This window comes from Sorex fumeus, unplaced genomic scaffold (assembly GCF_029834395.1).
Source record: "Sorex fumeus unplaced genomic scaffold, SorFum_2.1 ptg000028l, whole genome shotgun sequence".
In the NCBI taxonomy this organism is placed as follows: domain Eukaryota; kingdom Metazoa; phylum Chordata; class Mammalia; order Eulipotyphla; family Soricidae; genus Sorex; species Sorex fumeus.
The window spans coordinates 11716763-11742496 of record NW_026606085.1 but is presented as its reverse complement, the minus strand read 5'-3'; the positions used below and the strand labels follow the sequence as shown (position 1 = coordinate 11742496).

At 41.3% G+C, this 25734-nt stretch overlaps 2 protein-coding genes across 6 annotated transcripts in view; one reads left to right on the top strand and one right to left on the bottom strand.

Moving 5' to 3' along the window:
* Positions 1 to 3053, bottom strand: part of DYNC2H1 (dynein cytoplasmic 2 heavy chain 1) — a 157184-nt gene extending 154131 nt beyond the window's left edge. The window contains exon 1 of the mRNA XM_056114949.1: positions 2797 to 3053. Within this exon, the coding sequence (XP_055970924.1) occupies positions 2797 to 2985 (189 nt within the window). The 5' untranslated portion in view covers positions 2986 to 3053. The remainder of the gene's footprint in view (positions 1 to 2796) is intronic.
* A 3173-nt stretch (positions 3054 to 6226) lies between these two features.
* Positions 6227 to 25475, top strand: DCUN1D5 (defective in cullin neddylation 1 domain containing 5). 5 transcript variants are annotated; one of them, XM_056115122.1, is made up of 8 exons: positions 6227 to 6572; positions 8205 to 8296; positions 12906 to 12976; positions 13364 to 13455; positions 19676 to 19784; positions 19868 to 19972; positions 22662 to 22764; positions 25137 to 25475. In XM_056115122.1, exons 1-8 carry the CDS (start codon positions 6487 to 6489, stop codon positions 25190 to 25192), a joined length of 714 nt encoding a protein of 237 aa, XP_055971097.1. In that variant the 5' UTR covers positions 6227 to 6486; the 3' UTR covers positions 25193 to 25475. The 5 variants fall into 5 exon arrangements, with proteins under 5 accessions (XP_055971097.1, XP_055971098.1, XP_055971099.1 ...); XM_056115123.1 differs by lacking the exon at positions 8205 to 8296; XM_056115126.1 differs by lacking the exons at positions 8205 to 8296; positions 13364 to 13455 and having other exon boundaries at positions 6531 to 6572.
* The last annotated feature ends 259 nt before the right edge of the window (positions 25476 to 25734 follow it).

Here is a 25734-nt window from a genome sequence, read left to right as displayed (position 1 = left end):
AGAACTAGCTCTGTACAAAAAAAATAAAATTAAATTTAAAAAAAGGTGGGATTTATGTGTGTGGCATGTTATTCATACTTGTCAACCCACTGGAGAAGCCTGGGTCACGCCTGGTTCTATAGCACCAAAGGACTGGAAGGGGGCATAAGGGGGTCCTGAGCACCATCTGGGCACCTTCTGAGTCCCTCCAAAAAAATAAAATTAAGTTAAAAAAATCTAAGTCTTGGGGCATCAAAGTGTTTGTTAAATTGTCCTAACTGGGGGCAGGAGTGATAATACAGCAGGTAGGGAGGGCATTTGCCTTGTACGTGGCTGAACAGGGTTCTATTCCCAGCATCCCATATGGTCCCATCCCGTTAATGCCAGGAGTAATTTCTGAGTGCAGAGCCAAGAATAAACCCTGAGCAATACTGGTGTAACACAAAAAGCCACATAAAAAAAAAAGTTATCCTATCTGCTTTATTAGCACAGCGGGTAGGGCATTTGCCTTGCACGCAGCCAACCCAGGTTCGATTCCTCCGCCCCTCTCAGAGAGTATCCTGCCCGCAAGGCAGAGCCTGGCAAGCTTCCTGTGGCATATTCATATGCTAAAAAACAGTAACAACAAGTCTCACAATAAAGATATGACACAATGTTGCCCGCTGGAGCAAATCAATGAACAATGGGAGTACAGGACAGACAAGACAGAATTATTTATTAGTTGATTATTTATAATTGATTAGTGAGCAACTAATTATCAAAACAAGTTCCTTTGAGTTGGAATCAATGAGCCAACTTGGAATTCACTAAATCACCCAATTTGAAAATAGGTCAGTTCATTGGGGCCAGGGAGATACTACAGGAGGGAGGGCACTGGCACATAGTCAACCCAGGTTCCATCCCCTGAACCACATTTGGTCCTCGAGTCCTACCAGGAGTAATCAATCCCTGAGCACAGAGTCAAGAGTAATCGCTGATCACAGCCAGGTGTGGCCCAAATCTCCCCTCTCCCTAAATTCATTAATTGAAAAGCATCCTGCTCCAAAGTTTTTGCACTGCAAACACATATTCATGATTCTCTCGTTTCTTCTTCCAGAAAAAGCAAAGCATTAAGATTTTTAAAAAGCTCAGTGCTGTGTGTGAAGTTGAATGAGCTTGCCTGCTCCTTAAAGATGAGTGAGATTTCCTGCTACTTTTCTCTTATCCTAGTCATTATTATAGAGAGCTAGGAGGAAATGAATTTTACTGGAGTGGCGCATTTCTCAAGCTCTCACTGGAATTCTATCTCTAATATGAGTCCTGTATTCCAGTCCCAAGCAAGAAAGAATAACAAGTTGCATATTCATAGATTTGAAATATTCACTCTTAGTTATTTGAAAATATATAAAATACATAACCATGTAATCTCTTCCTCCCACCTATCTAAAGAGGGAAAATTCCTCCCACCTACCTAAAGAGAGAAAATCCAGAAAATACATTCAAGAAAAGCAGCTACGGTCCTTGGCCAGGGCTCCCCAAGGCATCGGTCAGGATTATGAGCTTTGTCCCAGAGTTAATCATTATTGTTTGAGCAGGCAAACTGGAAACAGACACTCATCAACTGCCTTTCCTCTTACTTTCACTGACAACTAGGACTTTCCCTTAAACTATCCTTTTGTAACTGCAGGGCTCAAGGTGCAAAGGCCAGTGGAAGATGCAAATAGCTGTCACCTCCTAGGATGGAGCACATTACAAACTGCCACCCAACTGTGTATTACCAACAAGCTGAAAATATCACCTAAACTTAAGAGGGAAAAATTAACACTCATTTGCCAACCTCTGCCCTAAAGCATGAACCCAATCCTCTCAGTGACCAGTGATTTAAACCTAACTGATGTACAAGGGAGGGGAGAAGGACCGTGTGCAGTGTAGCCTGGTTTTGCTGCACCAAGAGCCCAACTGAGCATAGCAGAGGTCACAGGAGAGATGCTCTGAAAGGAGCAGCCAGAGCTCCTCTCCTGAGTTCAGGCTACACAGAAGAGAACACCGCGAATGGAGGCCTTGTGCCTTCCTTTCTACCCCATACAAGGGAAACAAAGTACGGGGAAGTGTTGAGGGGGATAAATAAAGTATATTTCCAGTGTTGTGGGGATTTTCAGGGGACCAAGATTCATATTCAGAACAGGAAGGAAGGAAGGAAGGAAGGAAGGAAGGAAGGAAGGAAGGAAGAAAGGTGTTCTAAATAGTCAACCCTCTCTTATCCTCAGAAGCCCCCAACACTAGCAAAGGTACAGAAAAAGGTTTATTGGATACACTTGAATTCAAGGTTCCCAGTGCGTGAGGTGAGCGCACCACCATCATGCCGGCATTGCCACTGCAGAGTGCCCCAAGTTCATCAGCACCCCAGGGAGGAGAAAACACGTCTCCGGCTTATTAACTCTCATCCCGTGACTTTAACAGGAGAGGCTGATCATCTGTGTTCAATTTCGATGTGCACGTGTAAGCGGGTAAAAGTGTGCGTGTATGTGCAGGATGCCTGACTGAAAATGCAACAGTTTCAACCCGTACTTTATAATCCCATAAATCTTTTCAACTGAATTTAAGCTCCGTGCGTAATACCCCCACTCCACCACTCCCCCACGCCCCCCCCCCCCCAAAATGATATACTAGAATTTCCCTCCCAAATCCCAAGGGAGGAACTGTGGTTGATAACGGGGTCAGGTCAATGCTCTTTTTTTGCAGCTCTGGGGACCGAGGCGGACGGGCCCGGGTCTACGGGATTCGGGTCCACCCGCGGGGGCTGCGGGGGTCACGCTTGCCGGCGGCCGGGTCCCGTACCGTGTTGGAGAAGGCGAGGCCGTGCTCGTCGCGCAGCACTCGGAGGAGCATCTGATTGCCGTCGTCCAGGAAGTTGTTGACCTCGGGGTGGCCGTGATGCCGCGGGAGCTCCCGGGATTCGGACAGCAGCCCGAAGTAGTTGTGAGTGGTGGTGAAGATGAACTGCTTCCGCACGTCGGCGACCGCCATGGGGACGGGATCGCAGGAGGGCCGCGGCCCAGCCCGGGAGCAGCCCGCTAGCCCGCCCGCCCTGGGAGTTTCACGGTTGCCAGGGCCCGTCGCTATGAAGACGGATCCCGACGTCCGCGCCGCCGCGCGGGGCACGTGGCCGCCTCGGGCACGCGCACGCTCCACCCCAGGGAGCGCGCGCGCTCGGGCCTCCCTGGGGCCTCCGCGACTCCGCGTACGCACTGGTCGGGGCGTTGGTGGGGGCTCCGCGGGGCTTTTTGTTCTCCCTGCTGGTCTCTTGCAATGTGCCTGGCTGAGGAGTGAACGTCTGCTGGCCAGTGCCGCACCCCAGGCCTGACCAGACCGCAAAAGTTGCTCCTTAGAGGCCGCTCCCGAGGGGCCAGGAATTAGCCTCAAGGGCTGGCGTGTGTAGTGTTTGCATGCGGGGTTTCGCGTGCGATTCCTGACCCCGCAGGGACCCCAGATCAGCCCCGGGAGCCACCCCCGGCACCCCAGGTTTGGCCACCAAGCAAGCTAAACAGAAAATCGCTCTTTAGAGAAGCCCTAGAGAATAGACCAGTATTTCATTTACTTCCCGAAGCTTCTCCGCTTCACATGGAATTCCCCCATCATTTTTCATTTACCTATTAGGAATTTCATACTAGATTTTATCACATCTATTCCCTAACGCATAGCCATATTTGTAAAATCACCAGTGTACAGGATCCTTGCTAGTATATTTCACAACCAAATGTGGGGGGAAAAAATGGAAATTAGACTATCTTCTTTGCACTGCATGATGATAAAATACCAAAGTGCTAATCGCTTCTCTCAGTAATTGCCAGATTGAATAAACAACGTAACATAGTTTTCAGTGATTGTGTGCTGTAAACCGTGAGGAAAAGCGGCCTTTGGAGGACGTCTGGCCCTCATTGGATCATCAAATCTATGGCTCTTGAGTCTACAGAGCTCCTTTACCCAGGGTGGAGTGAAGTCTGTTGTATGGCTAAAGTGATGCTTTTGAAACTGTCTTTCAATGTAATCAATCAAGCATGCTAGAGAATGTTTTATATCCTATTTTTTTAAATCTCAAAACAATATTCTTTTCCACCTGTAATGATACTGATTATTCTTCTAGATGCTTTAATGCTCAACTTTACTGTGTACATGATCAGTTTCTCTTTAATTTGCAGAAATCTTGCTTGCACAGAGTTCTGCAGTATCATTTTTTTTAAAAAATCATGTCAAGATCTGGAATAAAAGATTACTTTGGCAGTTATTAATGAATTTGTTAGTCTTAATTGCTATTTTCATTTTTACATGAGTGTTCACAACATGGCAGTGAAATCAGAGCTTTCAGCTTCACAGCTTAGGAACTTGGGGGGGGTGCATAGTATGCGATAAAAATAACCTTTTGACCATAATAGCCTGTTGTTATGAGAACAGAATATATTAAAAAACAAAAACTAAAAATTCTGGTAGGATCAGTTTACCCATCAGGGCAATTCACAGTAACTAAGAGATCATTACAATTTCCATTTTCAAGCAGATTTGATATTTTGATATTTTCAATCACTAAACACAGTGGGTAGGGTGTTTGCCTTGCATGCAACCGACTCGGTTTCAATTCCTCTGTCCCTGTTGGAGACCCGGCAAGCTCCCCATGGCTTATTCAATATGCCAAAAACAGTAACAAGTTACTGGTGCCTGCTCCCACAAATCATTGAACAACGGGAGGACACTGCTACAGTGCTACAAATCAAGTATTAAAATTGAAATTTTAAACCATTATCAAGCTCTTAATGAAGTTAAGGAAAGCTTTTCCTGTCATATACTTAGGTTTTCAAAGGGAATAGGGCTGGGAAGTTCATGACACTTTGGGGAGTCCTTTATTCAGAGAAACAAAAAGGGTCTATCAACTCAGCACTAAAAAGTCGGTCCACCATGTTCAAATGGACCAACAACAAATAAACCAAAAAGATACATTATCTGAGTTTTTTGGTAAGGAAATTCTGGAAATCTGATGGTTGTTTTAAGATTTAAAGTCTTTCTTAGTCCAAAACACGGTTTTTAGTTTGGAGCCACACCTGTGATGCTCAGAGCTTACTCATGACTGTGCTCAGGGATCACTCCTGGAGGGGCTCTGGGGACTATATGGAGTCCTGGAAATTGCACTGGGTTCCTTGCCTGCAATACAACCTACCTACCCGCAGTACTTTTCACTCCTAACAGGATAATTTCCTGTTAGGAAATATAGTAGCTGTATTTCTGATAACTTCACTTTCAGTTCCCTATTCTAGTTCTTACATATAACTCTCAAGAATTTTTTTTTTTCAATTTTAGAGCCACACGTGGCGGTGCTGCTCAGGGCTTACTCCCGGCTCTGTGCTCAGGAATCGCTTGTGGCAGAACAGGGGGCTTAAGCCCACCAGAGTTGTCCACGTGTCAAGGCCAGAACGTACCCACTGTCCTTTCTCCGGCCCCTCAAGGTTGATTTTTTTGCTTCCTCACGATTATACTGGCCAAGTTTGGCTTTCTGAGGCCATTTCAATGGTTTGGACGATCAGTTTTAAAAAAAAAAAAACCTTAATCTGGGGGCGGGTGAAAATCCAAGGGTTAAGCACCTGCATTGTCTGCCAGAGCGGGCACGTGTTAAGCATCACAAGGTGCGACCCGCAAGCACTGCAACATCTGACCCCCCGCCCCCCACCCGCCAAAAACAAAACAAAACAAACAAACAAAAAAACCTTCATCTGATCTTTTGCAAAAGCCACTGAGGAAATTACAGGACTAGTCCCGCCAGGGTCGCCGCTCCTTAGTGTGAAGACGTTCCGCCTTCGGTCACAACTTTCACAGGCGCCACCACGAAAGAACCCCGAGCCCGACTTCGTCACACGCAGCCAGATGCACGTCCAAGTGGCCTGACCCCTAGTGTTTGAGGGGTAGAGCCAAGATGCGTCCCCAACCCCATAACCCCGTGTCTGCGGGGCAGAGCCGAGACGTGTCCGCGAGTTCTGCCGCGTGTGGCGGGCGGGGCTGGCCGTGAGGCGAGGCCGCCGGGGCTCGGGGGTCCGCGCTGTGTCCCAGGCCACCTCCGGGGGTGTCGGGGAACGCTGAGTATGAGCCCAGAGGCAGCACAGCAGCCGAACGGCACCACCGACGCAGAGGCTCCCGGCTCCCGGCTCCCGGCTGCCGGCTCCCGGCTCCCGGCTCCCGACCCCCGGCGCGCGACGCAGCGTCACTTCCGGCGCGCAGCGGTCGCTTCCGGGTCAGCCGCGCTCCGGCTCCCGGCTCCGTGACTGGCGAGGGCGCCGCGCCGTGTGCTGGTCCCGGGGCGGCGTGGTCGACCCGCCACCGCGCCTCCCGCCAGGGGGTCACCCCCGCCCGCAGCCCGGGCCGGAGGAGGACGGGCGCGGCGGGTCGCTCTGCCCCCTCGCTCGGCGCGGACCAGCCCTGCGGAGCCGCCCGCGCACGGCGCCCCTGCCCCGGCGCCGCGGCCCGCCCGGCCGGGGAGGGCGGAAGATGCCGGTGAAGAAGAAGAGGAAATCCCCCGGGGTGGCGGCGGCCGCGGCAGACGACGGGGGCCTCAAAAAGTGTAAAATCTCCAGGTACCACCTTCCCCCGCCGCCGCCCGCGCCGCCGCCCGACGGCCTCAGGGGAGTGGGGGGAGGCCCGGGCCGGGGAGGGAGCGCCCGCGCGCCCTTGGCCTGATCCCTGACCCCTGACCCCTGACCCGGCGCTGCCCCCGCTCGGCCCGCTCCCGCGCAGGGCTGAACCCGACCGCTGCCGAGCGTTGGCGGGGGCTCACCTGGCCGGCCGCCCCCCTCCCCCAAGCGCCCGCGTTATGGTGCCCTCCCCCACCCTGAGCCTCCCCCACGCCCACCCGGGACCCTCGGAGCCGGGCTGGGCAGGCGCGGGGTGCGCAGGATGCTGCTCGCTCGCTGTATAAGTATTAATTCCAGAGCTATTGTGCTCGGTTCTGGGGGGGAGGGGGACGGAGACGGAGCAGAGCTTCGCTCTCTGATCCCGCTGTCACCTGTCATCCAGGCTTCGTAGCAGCTCTGCGCTGCAGAGACTCTCTTGCCGTTGGAGGGGAGGGAGAGAGAGGCAGGTGGGTTTTCTGAAATCGCTTTATTGGGTGTCTTTCACGCTGTCCGTGGTTGGCACTCGATTTAACAACTTCAGAGCCTACCTTTGAAAAGGAGACTAGCCAGTATTATAAAGGGCAGATGTTACGGTATAATGATAGAGCCCTCCTTAAAGAGACATCTACTTAAAATGCGAGGTAGATGGCTGCTACTTCGTCTGCATTTTCCTTTTTTGTAACTGCGGGGTGGGGGGGTGCCCTCCCCCAGCCCCCACCCAAGAGCTCTAAGGGTATTTCTTGAGCAACTAGAGCGAGAAAGAGTCTTGCTCTTGGTAACTCAGCCTGGGCTTGGTTGCTCCTCCTGCTCTTTATGAAACATGCAAATTTGTTTGTTACGCCTTTTGTAGCCATCTTAAGTGTATAATGTATCAAAACACGCATTGAACGCATTAAAATAACGAGCAGCCATTATTATTAAAATTCAGGTGATCCTTTGCTCAGTCACCTTACAGTATTAAATAGGGTACCCGCATTTTGCATCATATCACTCCGCTGTAGAAATTAAGTTTTTCTGTGTCATGTTTGTGAGTATGGCAATGTAACTCTCCACACTCCTTGGGGAAAAGACTCTCTGAATTTCACCAAGCTCCTCCACAGGGCACGTATGAATTCGAGTTATGAAAAAGATATAGTTTGGGCCTGATTAAACTATCATTCCTATACGTTAGGGCTATTTTAAATGATCATCTGTTGACGATCTTTAAATTTAGCTTAGCAGATGATAATAATTTCCATATGGAAGTTTTTGAAATATCAGAAGATTTGTTTTCAAATGTATTTGTTATACATACAATTTATGTGGAAAAAAAGACTTATGCTCTGCAATTACCAATTCTGTATTGAGATCACCAGTTCAACTACTGTGTTGTGGTCTTTGAGATCTGGGGAAATCATTTTAGTTGATATTTTTGGAATCTTGTAGTGAGCAAAGTAGCATTTGGGTTTTGTTAGCCAAAACTGTTCTGTATAGATTGCTATTCCAGATTGCAGATACTTAACAGTTTTTTCCTATAATATCAGTTGTAAAAAACAAAGAAAAAAAATTGTTTAGTACGAATTGCAGTAGTTCTTAGGCATTTGTGTGTTTTTTAAGCTATTGCAGATCCCAACCCCCTGCTAGACTAATAAGTGGAGAGGAACATTTTTCAAGCAAGAAGTGCCTGGCTTGGTTTTATGAGTATGCAGGTAATGAAATTAATATAAGAACAGTCACATGCTTTAAAACTTTTGGTTCATTCATTTAACAAATTATTTATTGCAGGCCTCTATATATTAGTACTGTGTACTGGGATTAGGGGTCAAGACTGAGGATTTTGGATTGTCGTAAGAATTTGGTACCTTTTGAGGCTTATATCTAAATATATAATTCAGTCTGTATTTAATGGAATGGGTGAAATTTATTTACTGTTAATGACATTTGTAAACAAAAGATGCACTTACTAGCAGTTGATAATCCAAAACAAGTAATAAAGTAAATCTTAATTTACTCTCCAGTATTGTTTCAAATTGCTCTGAAACTGGAACGACAAAGGAAAAGATTTAAAATCCAGACATATCATTGCACAGTGTACTTAGCTTGTAATTATTGTAGTTTAGCCATCACTTGTACTAGAGAGATAATAGTAAGGAAATGCACAGAATTTAATACAGTAGGATAAATCCTCCTTTAGGAAGATGCTCGGGAAGTTGCTAAAAAAAATATGCAAAAAAAAAAAAATATGCAACCAAGCCTTGGAATTCCATAGGCAAGTCTTAAAGATGCTATTCTGGTCAGCTTCCTGTGATGGAGGGTGAAAAACCTCATTGGGTGCAGCTGTAGTTTAGAGGTAAGAGAATGTCTAAGCCAAAGTTGAGGCTGAAGAGTTAGGGTGATGTGTAAGAGGAATGCTTGTTTTATTCACACTACTCCAGAAGCGGATGTGGGCACTGTTCAGAATGCTGAACTCTCCTGAAAGTGGTTTCATTTTCGGAATTGAAGGTTTAAAAACTTACCCTCCCCCCACCCCTGGGGGCAGTGGGGGGGGAGGGGAATCACCAGGGAATGCTCAGGAGTTACTTTTTCAGGTTATGCACATAGGAATTCTACCAATGCTCTTAGGGGATCCATAAGGGAAGCCAGGGATTGAACCTGGGTTCAGCACATGCAAGACCTTACCCACTGTTCTATCACTCCAGCCCCTGAAATATTTTTAATCCCTTCCATTTCTTTATTTACTCCTTTTTTACCTACCTTCCTGGTTTCTGATTTTCTTTTCCTCTTTCCGATCATTTTTGGAGTGTTTGTTTAAAATAAAACTGATTATTTTACTTGCTGTTAAGGTAAGTTTAGGCTAACTATGAAAAGTAAAGCTTTGCGGAGATGGTAACTTCACTGTTAAGATTAGTGTAAGTGATCCCAAAGCATAATTTAAAAATTGTTGAGTAAAGAATAGAATTTTTTTCCCTAGGCCAGAAAATCTTCTATTACTGGTATCCCAAGACAAGCACTAACCCAGTTTCAATGAAGGGAATTCATTTCCTCACTGGCCTCCATTTAAAATGTTGACCCATTATTCAAAATGCTAGTCTTAATGGTATGCAAGATCAAAAGATCACTCATTTCACTTAAAAAGTTACTTGATACCACAAAATTAGGAAACATTTCCCCATTTGTCAACCGCTTATCAGGACCTTCCCATTTAGCATTATAGTCTAATTAAATATTTACCTTGTATATTTATAATACCCACCATAATCATTTGGATATATTCAATTGTGCTAATGCTTTTCTTTTTCTCTACAACTGTGCTGTGTTAAATAGGCTGTGTAAAAGTATGCTCAGGGCACCTGATCTTCCTTTACAAAGAAAATACTAGGAAGTGTACCAAAGTTAACTTTATCTTCTACTACTCATTGAATGATTCTTCAATAAATCTTCATTAAGCCTCCCTGTGTCAGATTATGAGCCAGGTGCTGGGGACATGAGTGAACAGTTCTGATAAGAATTCTGCTCTCTGGGAATTTGCCTTCTAGTGTGGAAGAAGGTGAATAGGTTAGGGGTAGGATAATTACAGAATGAAGAGGGGTTATCAAGATAATTAGTACAGTGATGTGGGGTGATAGAAAGTAGAGGCCAGCTGGCCTTTCGAATAGGCTGGCTCCTGATATCAGGGGTCCTGTTAGCTGGAGGATGTGCCTTAATGGGCAGGAGGAAGCAGTAGCTTGCCAGTTCACTGTGACTGTTCTTTCTTAAAATGGTTGGTCCTAATTAAAATGAAAATGATTGTTGCTATTGATACTCTACATGTAAACAGCTTATTAGCACCTATTATATACCAGGGTAAAATTAACTGGCATTGATTCAAAGTATAGATAGCATGAATTTATTGGTCATGCATCTTATAGCACTGTTTCAGAATTAGCAACATGTCCCCTGGTCGCCTCTGAGACTTGTTCTGTCATTCGTTGATGCACCTTTTTTTTTCCTGAGCATCTGCCATGCTGCTCAGGATGCTCTACTTTTAGAACCTGTGCATAGCTCACTGCATTTCCCTACATTTATAAAACAAAATGAGAAAATTGGTTGTTTTCTAAAATATGTTACTAATCTTATTAATACAATCTCATACATCATGTATCATGTCTTATGGTTTTTCCTGTTCACCAGACCTCTTATTTCTTTCGTTGGGAGGGAGAGGAGGTGGCTGCACCCAGATATGCTCAGAGCATGCTTCTGATTCTGGGCTCTAGGGTCACTGCAGGCTGGACTTGAGGAGAACATATGAGATGCCAAGGATTGAACCCTGGTCAGCTGCCTGCAAAGCAAGCGCCCTCCCTGCTATACTCTCTCTCTCTGGCCCTCAGACCTCTCATTTGTTAGCAGTGGTTAAATTAACAAAGATTCCCATCATATTCTGGATCTAGTACTTACAGTTTCTTAACCTAAGTGGAAACATATTTTGCCTTAAAATAGACTCATCTTTACAGGTTTTATCCTAGAAGTCATTTTATTGGAAGATTATATTTCAAAAAGTCTAATATGTGATCAAGGAAAAGAAAATAGGTATAGACCTTGTTATACACATAAATTGTTTTTTACTTTGCTGGATCAAAAAAGATCTTAATTGTCTCTAACAACTCAATTCTAATAAAATTTTAATCACTAATCCTATGGTTTCTGATGAGTCTGTTACAGTATTTCTTTTAAACATTGATAAGTAAATAAATACTAATACATTTGTTTCTAAATATTTCTTGACAGTTGTTTTTCTTTCTAATCTCTTAATGATTGCACTTCAAGGACAGGTTGGATTTATTGTAGGGCAGGTGTGTGGGGTCCTTGCCCTGCTTACAGTTCACCTGGATTCGATCCCTACTGTTCTTCAGTCCCTGACAGGACTGTAAGCCCTGCGCACAGCTCTGTGTGCCAACCTTCTCCTCCACTCTCTCTTCCTCCAGAGAGCACAGGCGTGCTTCCTGGCCCCTGATGCGATTTTTTAAAATTTTTTTTTGCAGGGGGGGTGGGGGTTGGGGAGGTGTCTGGGGGCCACCAGGCAGTGCTCAGGGTTTACTCTCAACTCTCTACTTAGGGATCATGGTACCATATGGGGTGCTTGTGATCAAACCCAGGTTGGCCATATACTAGGCAAGCATCTTACCCCTGTATTCTCTTTCCACCCCCATCCCCAGTGTAATTTTTACTTTCCTCCAAACCATCTATAAAGATAAATGAACTGTGTGTGTACAGACATATATGTGTGGTTTAGTTATATTTTTGTAACAGCTTTGTTGATTATAGCAAAATGAGCACATTTCCAATGAAAAGATCTTCCAACTACTAGGAAGTGAAAGTTTCCTGTAATTATCACCTGTTCCGCTCTTATAACACCTCACTGAATAAATACTTATAAAACTTCCTCAAACTAAAAAGCTTTAGCGAAGGTTCTGACTTCAGACAATGTGTCAACACCTTAACAGCCTGGATCTTCTCAGGCCACTATATTAGCCAGTGCAATAGAGGAATGACTCTATTTTTCCATCAAGCACAGCCTTGGGTGCTGGCTTCATGCTGTCCTGGTGAACTAGTGATGATGTAAAATGCCACATGAGGAGCTTGGGTCTAGCATATAAATTTCTAAAGCTCTGGAGTATTTTTGTCCTTAAGGAAGAGATACAGGTTTTTAGAACTAGTAAGATAAATGTTAAGAATGGTGTATTGTGTTAATCGAGGGATTAAAAATAGTAATTTTTGACAAATGACATAGTTGGGTGATTGGACTTTCTTGATGATTTGCTGTTTTAGAACAAAAACAAGGAAAAATGCTCTTTCTGAAATTGGAATATAATAATTTTCTTACATAATTTTCATGATGTTTATCACTATACAGATTTGTATTGGTGTATTTCAAAAAAAGTGGATAATCTGTTTCAGTAAGCTGCTTTTTGAATGCTATTCTGAACTCTAGGTTGATAATGGCACTTTTAATAGAAAAGCTCAAACTTTTTATATGCATAAATTACTAAAATTTTAATAGATATTTACGGGTCTGAGTTATTGTACAATTTAGTGATAATAGTGCTGATTCATTTTTTCTATTTTAATTTTATGGTGTAATATGGTTATCAAAATATTTAAACATGGTAAATTTTATATCCTGTAGCATGTAATTACACTTTATCAAAAATAATGTCAAAGTCAAGTTGAATTATTTGTGAAAAATTTTATGGTGTGTTTGTAAATGCCTTTAGCACAATGGCTTATGCATATTTAATACTAAATTGTAACAAAATAAATGAATTATTTTTGTCTTTGAAGGTCCTGATGAAGTTGTAGGGCCAGAAGGAATGGAAAAGTTTTGTGAAGACATTGGTGTTGAGCCTGAAAATGTATGTTTTATTCCCAAGTAGAATGGGATACCAATGGGTTATAGCATATTCATGAATTTCTAAAAATTGGGACACATGAAGATTTTGTTTCTTCATGTTTAACAATGTAGATTCTCATGTAGGATGTTTTTAATCAACTGAAGTTGGGCAAGTAGCCTTTCTTGACACAAATGTCATGTATAATAGCATGAAAGATTCTACCTTTAGAAAGTGTTAGAACTTTTGCGTTTATTTGGCCCATTTCTTTATAGTAAATAATTCCAGGGGTTATTCTCTGTAATAGTTAAGGATGGAACTTGTTGTATAAAAATGCTCTCCATGATAAATATGGAAGTGATTATCTCTATGCTGACTTTTCCCCTATCCTTTATGTTCTGTTCTTTCCAGATTATTATGTTAGTTTTAGCGTGGAAATTGGAGGCTGAAAGCATGGGATTTTTTACCAAGGAAGAATGGTTAAAGGGGATGACTTCATTACAGTAAGAAATTTTTTTAAAAAACAAATTTGATGGCCTATTGAAGATCTTGATATTTTGTGCTTCATAATTTTCAGGAGTAGGTTTAGCCTTAATATATTCCAGTTGGTTTCATCTGTAACAATCAAGTTGAGAATTGACAATTTATATTGTGGTCTTAACAAAATGAACATTTATCCATTTTCATACTCTTTTTAAGAAATCGCCTCATTACAGTCCTTTAGAAAAATCATTGACTTTCACTGGATTCAGTCCCCCACACTGCTTAATGAATAAATAGAATCATTGACTCTTCAGAAATCAATTAGGGATATCTCGACGTTTTTCTTAACGGTTATTTGAGCAGTAGGGCGGTCAGTCTCAACACAGAATTCTGCTAGCTAAGGAGTTCACTCTTTGGACAGTTCTGACACTCTGGCACTTACTCTTCAATTTTATATTTAATTAAATAAATTGACTTGAAGATTGTTATGTGACAATTTGAAGAATTCTTTTCTACCAAATGGACTCAGAAGAGACAAAGATAGAAATGTATGACTCGCTTGCAACTTTTATAGTTGCATAATTTTGTTCAAGAATCTGTGCAGATGATATTATTTATCAACATTTTAAAATAGAGGAAGCATTAATTTCTAATATTTTGAGCAAAAATGGAGTTAGTTTAATATACTTAACTATCTTTTAACTCCTTATTTACCTGTCTTTAAATTTTAGAATAACTTACTTTTTAAGTGTATCGTTCATATGGAATTTAAATTTTCTGTTAGAATTCTCAGGATCTAATTCTCTATAATACACTCGTATGTGAGCAGCCTTCCCTTTAGTACTTGGGGCCCATGCAGCGCTAAGAATCCAACACAAATGCACGGCATATACTCTTAACCCCTTGAGCTATCTCCCAGCACTGTAATTCTTTTTAGTCAGTATTAACATTTAAGAGATTTGATACCTTTGCTCATGTCACCAAAGTCCTGATTTCTAGAACAAAACATAAAAATCAAAGCTCTCACTTCCCTTATATAGAGATGAAGAAACTGAGACTAAGAGAAGTGAACTAAATGCTTGCCACACTTTACAATTCCTTTAGTAGCAGAGCTAGAACCTAGAATTAAATTTTCTGATTACTAGTCTACCTTACTGTACTTTTTATAGTATTCCTTTAAATACATTAGCCTGCTCTGTAAAGTATAAGGCTATCATTGCTTTCTAAATAATAGTGTTTACAACTGAGTTAGAATTTTATTTTGTAGGGACCAAAGCATGTCAAAATGAAAGTAACATTAAATTCTTTGGACCATTTCCCACAATTAGTTTTATTTTAAAAAACATATGCAAAGAATATAAACTAATTTTATAAAGTAGTTCATTTTCATATAAATGACTAACATGCCATTTAAATTTATAACAGGATAATTTTAAGACATGCTTTGCATGTGTGAGGCTCTGGGCTCAGTACTTGGCAACACAATAAAACGAACTGCTTTCTGTACTCTTGTTACTTTTTGCTTGTAATAATTCAGTCCAAGACTTCCAGTGGTTGTATGAAACTACAGGTAATTCTAAACTACATTTTACCTACGCTAGAATCTGCAATAAAAATTTGATTTACAAATTAGGCACAAAAAATAATTATAATAAATAGAGCAGTTACAACAGTATACTGTAATGAGTTATGTGAATATCATCTCTCAAAATATCCTAGGGCATGTCATATTTTCAGATTGTGGGAAATTGAAGCCAACGATAAGGGGGAGAGATGACTGAATTGTTCGGTTCTGTTTTTTTTTTTTAAGACAGTCCCAGCTAAGTGTTTATATATTTGTAAACGCAAAAGTTGCTAGCTGTGTTTTTACATAGCTGTATAAGCCCGGGAGACACAAAGCATTTCTAATATATTTACTCTTGAATAATTAGTCTATGACCTTGAGTATAAGAACATAAATAGACTAAACTGTGAACATGCGGCTTGTCACCATATCTTAAGGGAGCATCATAGGATATACAAAACGAAAGCAAGTAGTTAGCTCTCAAGGTGGATCCAGAAGTTTTTGCTTGACATTTATTATCCCCTGCCCATGTTTGATTAGGAAGTAACTGTTTCTGATTCATGAGCTAGATTGCTGTAGCTGTGTGAAAGAAAATATTTTTCCTTTGTGGCACCCTAGACTGAACCCAGGACTGAGTTGCTTCTGCGGCTCTTCTCTTAATTGGCTGAGTTTTGTTCTTCCTGAGCCTTCTTTCAAAAATAAAAAAAACTTGCTAAAAGTACAATAAATTAAAATGAACCGAGAGAAACAAAAAGAATCTATTAGTTTTTCTGAAGGTGGAGTGGCCTCCCTCTGACAGTGCTTGGGACTTCTTCCACTAATGTGTTCTGGAGAGCACAGGTGCTCAGAAGTAATTGGGGGTCCTGCCCTCAGAGCACCCAGCCCTCCCACAATCTCCAGCCCCTGTTCTCTGGGTATTGTTATTGGAAGTACTTCGCTTTATAGAGCAGATACAGTCATAACATTGAAAAACCTTGATTCCCCTCATAAATTTTGACATTTTGGGGGCTTAATTTGGGCTTAATTATGTAATGGTTCTAATTCATTTTTATGTGTTAAAATTGTTGATTAAATTTAACTCTTTGGTTGTTGATTAATTTTAGGCTTGTTAATTCATTTTGACCCTTAGAAAATTTTAACCTAGCCTAGTAAAGAATTGGAATAGCCTGGTAATTAAAACATAAACCAGAGTCAACTTTAATAATCATGATTAATGTAGATATATAAATGTATAATACTTAATCATTTTCAGAATATTTTTACATTTATTTAAGCCTCAATAAAGATGAACTGTAATTGTTTTATATGAAAGAATTTGAGTGTGGATTTTTATATGCATCGAAATGGCCATTTTATAAGTTTGGGGGAATAATTGCCAATTTCTTTCCAGGTGTTTTGCTCTGTGTACTTCTCATTAATGTTTAATAATAGTCTGATTTTTTCTTCGAGTCAGATTTAATTCAGTAGACTTGTATGAAATGCCCACATCACATAAAATACTGTGCTCTTAATGGATTCTAGTGATCCATGCAGCTCTGTCCTTTAGTTAGACTCTAATAGGGCAAGAGAGGAACACAGGCTATGACCATCAATCCAGTACAGTGTGACAGGTGCTAGTGTGAAATAGTGGAACATACCGGCTCATAAATTTAATTTCAGGGAATGACAGGGAAACTTTTAGAGGTGCAGCATTGCCCCGGCCCTTGAAGAAGAATTAGGGTTTTAATGATTAAGGATATAAGAAAATACTCCAGAGGGGATTATGAGCGGAGCTTTGAGAAAGAAAAGCATATATTTCAAAGAACTAGTCCGGTTTGTTAGAACCATACAGTACATAAAGAAAATTACAGACTAGGTTTAAATTCCAGATTAAGAACCAAGGAAGAAGGCATGTGCCTTGCATGCAGCTGACTGGTTCAGTGCCCACTAAGCTAGAGAGTATGGGGCAAGGTAGACACCAAGGAGGAAGGGTGTATATGTAACCAGATAGTTAGGCTATAGTACCCCCAACATATTCTTTTTTTGGAGGGGCGGGGTCACACCCGGCAATGCACAGGGGTTACTCCTGGCTCATGCACTCAGGAATTATCCCCGGTGGTGCTCAGTGGACCATATGAGATGCTGGGAATCGAACCCGGGTCAGTCGCGTACAAGGCAAACACCCTACCAACTGTGTTATCACTCCAGCCCCACCCCCAGCTCATTCTTAAATGATATCTCTGGAGGCTTCAGGACTTAATGTCCAGATTTCTAAATGGCATTGGAATAGTTTGTGATTGAGAATCAGTTTGTTTTGTATGTTCTTCTGGTAGAAGTTACATCTGTATTCAACTTTCATTAACACTTTATTTTTCATATATTAAAATAGTACATAATAAATTTTGGATCGAAACATTTTTATTTTCTGCATTAAAACACTCATTTATGTGTATAATATAAGAAACTAGAGCCCTATTCTACAACTAACTCACCCAAATTTTGGTTTCCCTTTTTGGCAGTATAGCATAGTAAGTGTGCAAAGGAACAATTTCATGTGTAAATACTGGACAAATATTAAAACCCTTTTTCAGGAAATGTTCTTAGACTTTATAATAATAAATTAAGGAAAATAATCAGCGGTCAGGAATGATGATTCCTGAATGACAATTCATTCCCTCAGCATCTGTGGAGGTGGCATGTCCTTTGAGGAAACCACTGTATGCCCAGTTGCCTATAATGCAGCGTGAGCCTGCATTGCAGCAGACCAGAAGCAAGACTTGCATTGCGTGAGTCTCTCAAGTTTTCAAAAGAAAACTGCCAGGTAATCTTAGTGCCCAAATTCCGCATTATGCGGGATCCTGGCTGCCGAGGCTTGATTCTCTATACATTTGACACTTAGGAATTTCTACCTAAAAGAACACCTTAATTTTTTAAAATGTGGGCAGTTTCTCCCTCTCAGAGAGCCCGGCAAGCTACCAGGGGTATCCCGCCCACACGGCAGAGCCTGGCAGGCTCCCCGTGGCATATTCGATATACCAAAAACAGTAACAGTAACAGTTCTCATTCCTCTGACCCTGAAGGAGCCCCCAATATACCATAGGGCTATGCTATCACACGACAGGGACAAATGGAGATGTTACTGGCACCCATTCGAACAAATCGATGAACAACGGGAAGACAAGTGAAGTGATACAAATAATTTAAAATGTGAAGGTTTAGAACTGGAATTTATTATTTGCATGGCACCCTTTTAGAATTACTCCAGATAAATAGTGCTCCCTCTATCTAGTACTAGAAGCAGTTCTTTCCATAGAGGAATATTTATTTATCTTTAAATTTTTGTTTTGTATCACACCTGGCAGTGGTCAGAGACTACTGACACAGTGCCCAGGGAACTGTATAATGCTGGGGGTCAAAACCAGACCTCCTGCTTGCAGAGTACGTGCCCCAAGAATGCATTCTAAACATAGCCTCAAATTCTACCCCCCCAAAAAAATGTTCAGGGATCCTTAGTTTACAATCAGAAATCACTGAACATAATGGGTAGCAAAAACCTTTGTGCAGACAGGCATGGAAGTAGTGCTGAGAACCAGGCCTCTGGACTCAGACATATTAGGCATGTGCTGTCCTTTGACATGACAAAGGTAAATAGGGACAAGTTTTGTCTCATTTCCTTTCTTTGACATTTTCCAATGGCTTGGACTACTGTGTTCAGGGTGGACATGCTTGCTTTGCTCCACCTCTGAGGGAAAACACTGAGTCTGTAAGTGTATTAGCTGTAGGGTTCTTGTACTTGTGATGCCACGGTCACAGTAACTGGCACAGCTAATTTGCTAGAAGGGAATCAAGTGGTCTCTGTCAGATGACAAACTGTGAGTTAGGTTTGGATCAGTAACGTTTTGGAGGGAAGGGCATGCCCTGGAGGGGAAAATATGCAAAGTAGAACCGTAACCTTTGAGGATGGTGAGTGAAATACAATTAGGCCACAGTGAGGGTGTTGGGACCTGCAGGAGGTGAGACTGAGATTGGTCATTTGTGAAAGACTCCATCTGCTTTGCTTCTCGCTGAGTCCTAGAATATATCTACCCAAAGAGAGTCAGGAAGTAAAGACCTGTGAGCATTCTTTGTAACATCTTATTTGTTGTCTTTTCTTTAAGAATAATATTTATGATTGGACTGCACACTGACATTAGCTGTTGCTGTTGACATCTTCACTAAAAGTGTAGGAATCTGAAGCTATGATTTGAACTACTAATGCAATGAGTAATTTGCTCTAATATTCTGAACTTTTAAACCATTCATGGCTAATATTTCACTGAGCTGTTACCTAAGGACTTTCCAAAGAAAAGATGTGGAGATCAGGTTTTATTCATTTGGTCTACTATCTTTTTCACATTGTACATTTTAATACATTTCTTTTTAAGAGACTACTTTGGCTTTATTAAGTTGTTTTGGAGGATTTGTTTGACTTGTAAGAAAATCAGTGGACTGACTGAACTCCCACTGGTAGCCAATCTTTTTTTCCCCTTTTTCTATTGCATTGGTTGTTTGCTACCCTAAATTTCTGATTTAGAGATTTTTAAACCTAAGAGAACTTCATAAATAAAATCACTTTCTCTTAACCCAGTTCTTCTATTACTCCAGACTTGTTTTACTTAATATTTTATTATATAATTTATTTTGTTTTTTAATTTAAGGTGTGATTGCACAGAAAAATTACAGAATAAATTTGACTTTTTGCGCTCCCAGTTAAATGATATTTCAGCATTTAAGAATATCTACAGATACGCCTTTGATTTTGCAAGGGTGGGTACAATTTCCATGTTTTTTGATTTACTACATTTGCAATCTTGAGACCATTCCTAGAAACATTTTTACTTATAATTTAGGATAAAGACCAGAGAAGTCTTGATATCGATACTGCTAAATCCATGTTGGCTCTTCTGCTTGGGAGGACGTGGCCCCTGTTTTCAGTATTCTACCAGTACCTGGAGGTATGTGTTTTTTTAATTTCGAAAATAATATTTTGAAATTTAATCTGATTTTATACCTTCAACTGAGGGAAAAAGATACTAGACCCTATTTCCAACGTCCCTTGGCCTCGCCGTGAGGTCTTGGGGGCCACCAAGGCTGGGCACACCTGGTGCTACTGAGTATTGAACTCGAGGCCTCTGAACCATGGCAGCTGGGGTTTCCCAAAACTGTTTGTTAAAATATGTATCCATCTGGGGATGTGGCTCAGCATGAAAGCACATAACTCTCAGTCCTCAGCACCAGAAAAATAATAATCAGGTACATATCTGCTACCATTTTCAGAAATAAGTCTGTGTTCATTGATACATCCTGTACATATTTTATTCTTTTCCTTGTATACTTCCTTGCATATTAGCACCTCCCCCCTTCCAAAAAATGCCTTCTGGTAAATACAGTTTGGCAGTTATAATACAAAATTTGTTTCTTGGACTTGTGGCTGCAGAGAATTTCTCCTTGAGCAGATCTAAGCTGCCAAGTAAGATTTCTTTCCTTTAGATAGGATCTTAGGCGGAAATCCACATAAGAGAACGAGTTGGAGTGATAACACCATTCCTCTTGGGCTCAATTTAAAAAAATAGAATAAAACATTTAGTAGTGTATGTTCAAAGTAAGAAGCTGGCTAAAGCAGCATATATAAATTTATTGATTGCTAAAAACAGTGCTGAGTTTATTTGACAGAGTAATGTTTTGGAACATTTGTTATGGCATGATTGGCAGGGCCATGAGAAGTTACTGCCCTTTTTCCATTGCTTGCTTTGAGAGGGTTTGTTGTTTTTTGTTTGTTTTTATTTTTTTTGATATACCATTTCAGCCTGGACTCTGCACCAGTTTTCACTCGGGGCACCCCAGAGGGGGGCGGGTGAGCTCCCTCCCCACCCCAAGGGACCCAACCCCTTGTAGCCAGCCTTCACTACCCAACTGCCACCACACTCCAGACTGCTTTCCACACGCTCGAGCTGAGCCTCACATATGAGTGAACCATGTTCCTGGACCGTGACACATCATAAGACACTCTCTACCCATTTTCCATAATTACCTCACCATATCTGATGGGGTTCAGACAGTAGGCAACAAATCAGAGAGGGAAATACACACACACACACACACACACACACACATCTCCCGGAGAGCCCGGCAAGCTACTGAGATTATCCTGCCTGCACGGCAGAGTCTGGCAAGTTACCCGCGGCATATTTGATATGCCAAAAATAGTAACAGTAATGGTTCTCATTCCCCTGACCCTGAAAGAGCCTCCAATATGGCAGCATTAGGAAAGACGAGTAAGGAGAGGCTGCTAAAATCTCAGGGCTGGGACAAATGGAGAGTCACTGGCGCCCGCTCGAGTAAATTGATGAACAACAGGATGACAGTGAAACCATTTCGAAACCAAAGTAAAAGCAAGGTTGGTTTTGCTTTGGAAATACGTTTTCTCATAAAGCTGTTATCAGCAAGTTCCTGAAAAGTAGTCTTGTTAAACATTTAAAACTTGAGTTCAGAGACAGTGGTGAGGTGTCATGTGAATGCATTTTGTACCCAACTAAGTCTTTCAGCATAATGAAGTAGTCTCTTCTGATGGAGGTTATTAACCCTTATTACAGCAGTTTTAAGCCAAAGTGAATACAGGCATTAAGGCGCTTGCATATGGCCAACTCCTGTTTAATCCCCAGTTCCACATCTGTTTCCATGAGCACTACTAGGAGAGATCTTTGAACACAGAACCAGCAATAAACTCTGAGTATGGCCAGATGTGACACATACTCCTCCCCTATCCTCACACCCTCAAAACTGAGGCCTGGGGATATGGTTCAGTGAAGGAGGCATTCCTGTGTAAGGGAGGCTCTGGGATCCATCGTTGGCTCCACGAAATAAAACAATGTAAAAATTTTTACCTCAAAGGGGGCCTAAGCAAAGTGAACTAGGAACTTTCAAATACTTACTATATGGAGGGTGTTGAACATACATTAATTAGCTTTTATCCCATTTAGCAAAGGAGAACATGGTTTCTACTGAAATTGTCTAGGATGTTAAGCCTTTTATGCTCAACTGCCTTCAAAAATGCCAATTTTGAAATGTAGCTAAATCTCAATAGAGAAGTGAAAATCAGCAGAAGGGGACGTATTGAATGTAGAAGTGATTTTCTGGATCTCATTGTTTAAAATTCATTGAGTTTTATCCTTATTCCTGGTGCTCTAAGTCCTCAAAGATAAAAGAAAAACAAAATTTAAAACTTAAAAAAAAATAACATACAGTGCCCCTGGCATTTTATTTATTCTTAGAAACAAAAGTGGAGAATGGGCACTGGTGGAGGGATGGGTACTGGATCATTGTAAAACTGAAACCCAAGCACAAAAATCTGTAAGTCTACAACTGTACCTCATAGTGTTTCACTAATAAAAATTTTAAAAAATAATTTGAAAGAGGAATCAGTATTTTGGAGAAAGACCACATCAAAAGTCGTGCCAGGAATCATTGGATCGGAGATGGTAGCTCATTGGCAGACTGGCAGCCAGGATCACACCACTCTGAGTAGCCCAGGACTATGTGTGGCCTAAAAAGTCAAACTAAAGTGATTCATTGATTCAGATGTACATTACATGTGTTCTGTAATGCTTCTCATATAATCTAAATATTTGCATCATTTTTCTACAGCAATCAAAGTATCGTGTTATAAACAAAGATCAGTGGTACAATGTATTAGAATTCAGCAGAACAGTCCACGCTGATCTTAGTAACTATGATGAAGACGGTGCTTGTAAGTATTTTGTGTTTTCTATGAAAATAAAATTCTTAATACTGGTGAGGGGAGTAGCAATGTTGTAGAGCACACACCAGGGGTCTTGGCTGTGAATCCAGTCACAGGCACCAAAAGAAAACAACTAAATGCAAATACACATTTGTGCAACATTACCAAAGAATTTAAGCTTCCTGACAGTAACTTTTATCGCATAATCATCAAGTCTGGAGTGTGGCAAAAGCAGGTTAAGAAGGAAGACCGGAAGGCTTTGATTAAGCAACATGATCAAAGCTTACTTAGCAAATGAAGCATTTTTAATTCCTCAGTAACCAAGCATTATAACTAAATTTAAATTATAATTTCTGATCTGTAAGCTACAATTCTGCTTTACAGTCTTGGCTTACCTGGCACATTCCTATGAAAGTACAGTAAAAACTTTAAAACCATAAAAGCAAAATAATAGCTGATTTTCAATATGGCAAATAATGTAATAATAGCTTTCCCCTGAAAGTTGAATAGTATAAAGTACTTAAAAATTTTTAGTTAATGCAAGTTAAAATATATGTTTCTATTCTGGTAGAGCAATCAGAATTACATGCAACATCTGTTTTTGAAATAATGACGAGTTTTATAAATCAAATTAATATAATTTTCAGATTCTGTTCTTTCATGTACATGAATCATTTAATTTTCCAAAAGATTCTATGGTTACCCATTCAGTTTCTTTAAACAGAAACTGAAATTAGGGACTTTGTTCTTTGACATTGAAATAAAAAGCTAAAAATAGGAATAACTTTATCTCTCCCTGTATATATTCATCCTACACTTAGAAAAGGATATAAAGTTTGTTAGAAATTCTTTGCAGAAAACTGGCAAAGAGCAGTATAACCTATAGATGTGTATCTCCAGTGTGTGTGTCTCAGTCAACATTTAAAATAGAAAGTTTCTATATAAAAGTGCAACTTATAGGTTTGTTGGTGGCGGGGGGGGGAATCAGAAAACCTGACAAAGCCTGAATTTGAGGCTAGAACCAAAGCATTACTTATGCTGGACTTGTTTTCCAGCAAATTGGACAACAGCATGCCAATACTTAGGATTTTTTTATTGTCATTCATTGGATTGTCATTTATTAATGGGCATTTGCCTTACAAGCGGCCAACATGGCCGACCCGAGTTCGATTCCTCCGTCCCTCTCGGAGAGCCCGGCAAGCTACCAAGAGTATCTCGCCCGCACGGCAGAGCCTGGCAAGCTCCCCGTGACGTATTCGATATGCCAGACACAGTAACAACAAGTCTCATGATGGAGATGTTACTGGGCCCGCTCGAGCAAATCGATGAACAATGGGAGGACCGTGATACCGTGATACCGAATAACACATTAATAGTATTAACATTAATTAAAACTCCGCTGGCAGTTTTCTTTTTGGCTTTTGTTGGTTTGGGGATTTGGGGTTGAGGGTTGGAGCACACCTGGCAGTGCTCAAGGGACTACACGGGACACTGGGGATCGAACCTGGGTTGGCCATTTGCACAGTAGGTTCCCTGCTTGCTGTACTACCACTCTAGTCCCAGTCTACTGATTTTCGTACTGTAGAGAAATGTCTGAAGCCAGAGAAGAGGAAAACTACCAGGTATTTTGTTCTAAGAAAAATAAGACAAGCGAATTTCTTAGTTCTGGTTTGGTTTGGTTTGGGGAACATAGCCAGTGGTTCCTAGGACCTTGGTTATGGTTTTTGAGACATACTCAATCTCACATAAAAAAAACTTTGGTCAGTCTATTGAGCTGTCTCCCAACCCCGTGAATTTTTCTACATTTAAAAACAATAAATAGGGAACTCAGTTGAATTATTAACCTGGAGTCTGTAGGTTAGGGGCTTTGGAATCACCCTAAAGAGTTTAAATAAAGCATTATTAAAAAATAAAGTATTGTAAGAATACAGTATGAAAAGTGTCAAGTATCTATTAAGTGTCAGGTGTTCAGAATTGTACTACATTCTGTTACTGTACTATGTCTCTTTAATTCCCGGAAGCTCATCAGCCAGCACACGAGCTTTTGGTGCCGTGTAAAAAGAGGAATACGATTCTTTTGGGTTGTTTTATGATTAAATGACAATGCTGTGTGCATAGAAGGAGGTTCATATTGACTTAGTGATTGGAAAATTCAGGAAACCCACCTTGAGATGGAAGGTGCCACAAATACCCATTGTGGAAGGTGCCTTCAGTTAAACCAGAGAGGCCAGCCAGGCACCACTGAGGAGGAGGCTGGGAGGAAACGAAGGCCTGCAGAGATGAGGCGCCACTTGCCCGCATCACCAGCTCCTGGGAAGTTGGTTTCATAGCTGGAGTGATGAGTTCACCAACACTAACAGAAAACATTTCTTTATTTCTAGGGCCTGTTCTTCTCGATGAATTTGTTGAGTGGCAAAAAGTCCGCCAAACATCATAGCAAGAACTGTGTGACGAAAATGCAAACCTTTGATTTCCACATGTATACAGGCTAAGAGATGAGAAGAAAAACCCCAAAGGGTGCATTTTCATTCACGGGAAGGACTTCTCATAGTACTACTTCTCCTTTTTTTTTAAAGGAAGTTTTCTTGTTACATGTGATGGGCATTGAGCCACACCTCTCCTGAGACTGAATACTGAAGTTTTGTTTTGTTTTGTTTTGTTTTTGAGTTACGTTTATAACATTTATTTCAGAAAAATAAAGATTCAGATTTGTGACAAAGCCCTAAAAGTGAAGATGTCCCCTTGAGTGAGTGTCAGAGTGGTACTTTTTTTTTTTTTGTAAATTAGAATCCTCAAATTTCTGAGTCTGTCTCATCAGGAATTTCTGGAATTTTAAAGATTTTAAATGTTCCATGTGACAATGTAGCTGGCTGATGGTATGGTTCATTATATCCATCTTGGCCCAGTTAGGAAGATTATTGGCCGTGACATCTAGGATCATGATGCTGTGATGGAGCTTTTTGCTCTGGGTTCCTGTGA

Excerpts from the sequence above, each read along its gene's own strand:
- DCUN1D5 (XM_056115122.1), top strand. The coding sequence starts at position 6,487 with ATGCCGGTGAAGAAGAAGAGGAAATCCCCCGGGGTGGCGGCGGCCGCG. Across the intron at positions 13,456-19,675 it reads AAGGGGATGACTTCATTACA|GTGTGATTGCACAGAAAAAT; the intron begins GTAAGAAATTTT and ends TTTTAATTTAAG. Across the intron at positions 19,973-22,661 it reads TATTCTACCAGTACCTGGAG|CAATCAAAGTATCGTGTTAT; the intron begins GTATGTGTTTTT and ends ATTTTTCTACAG.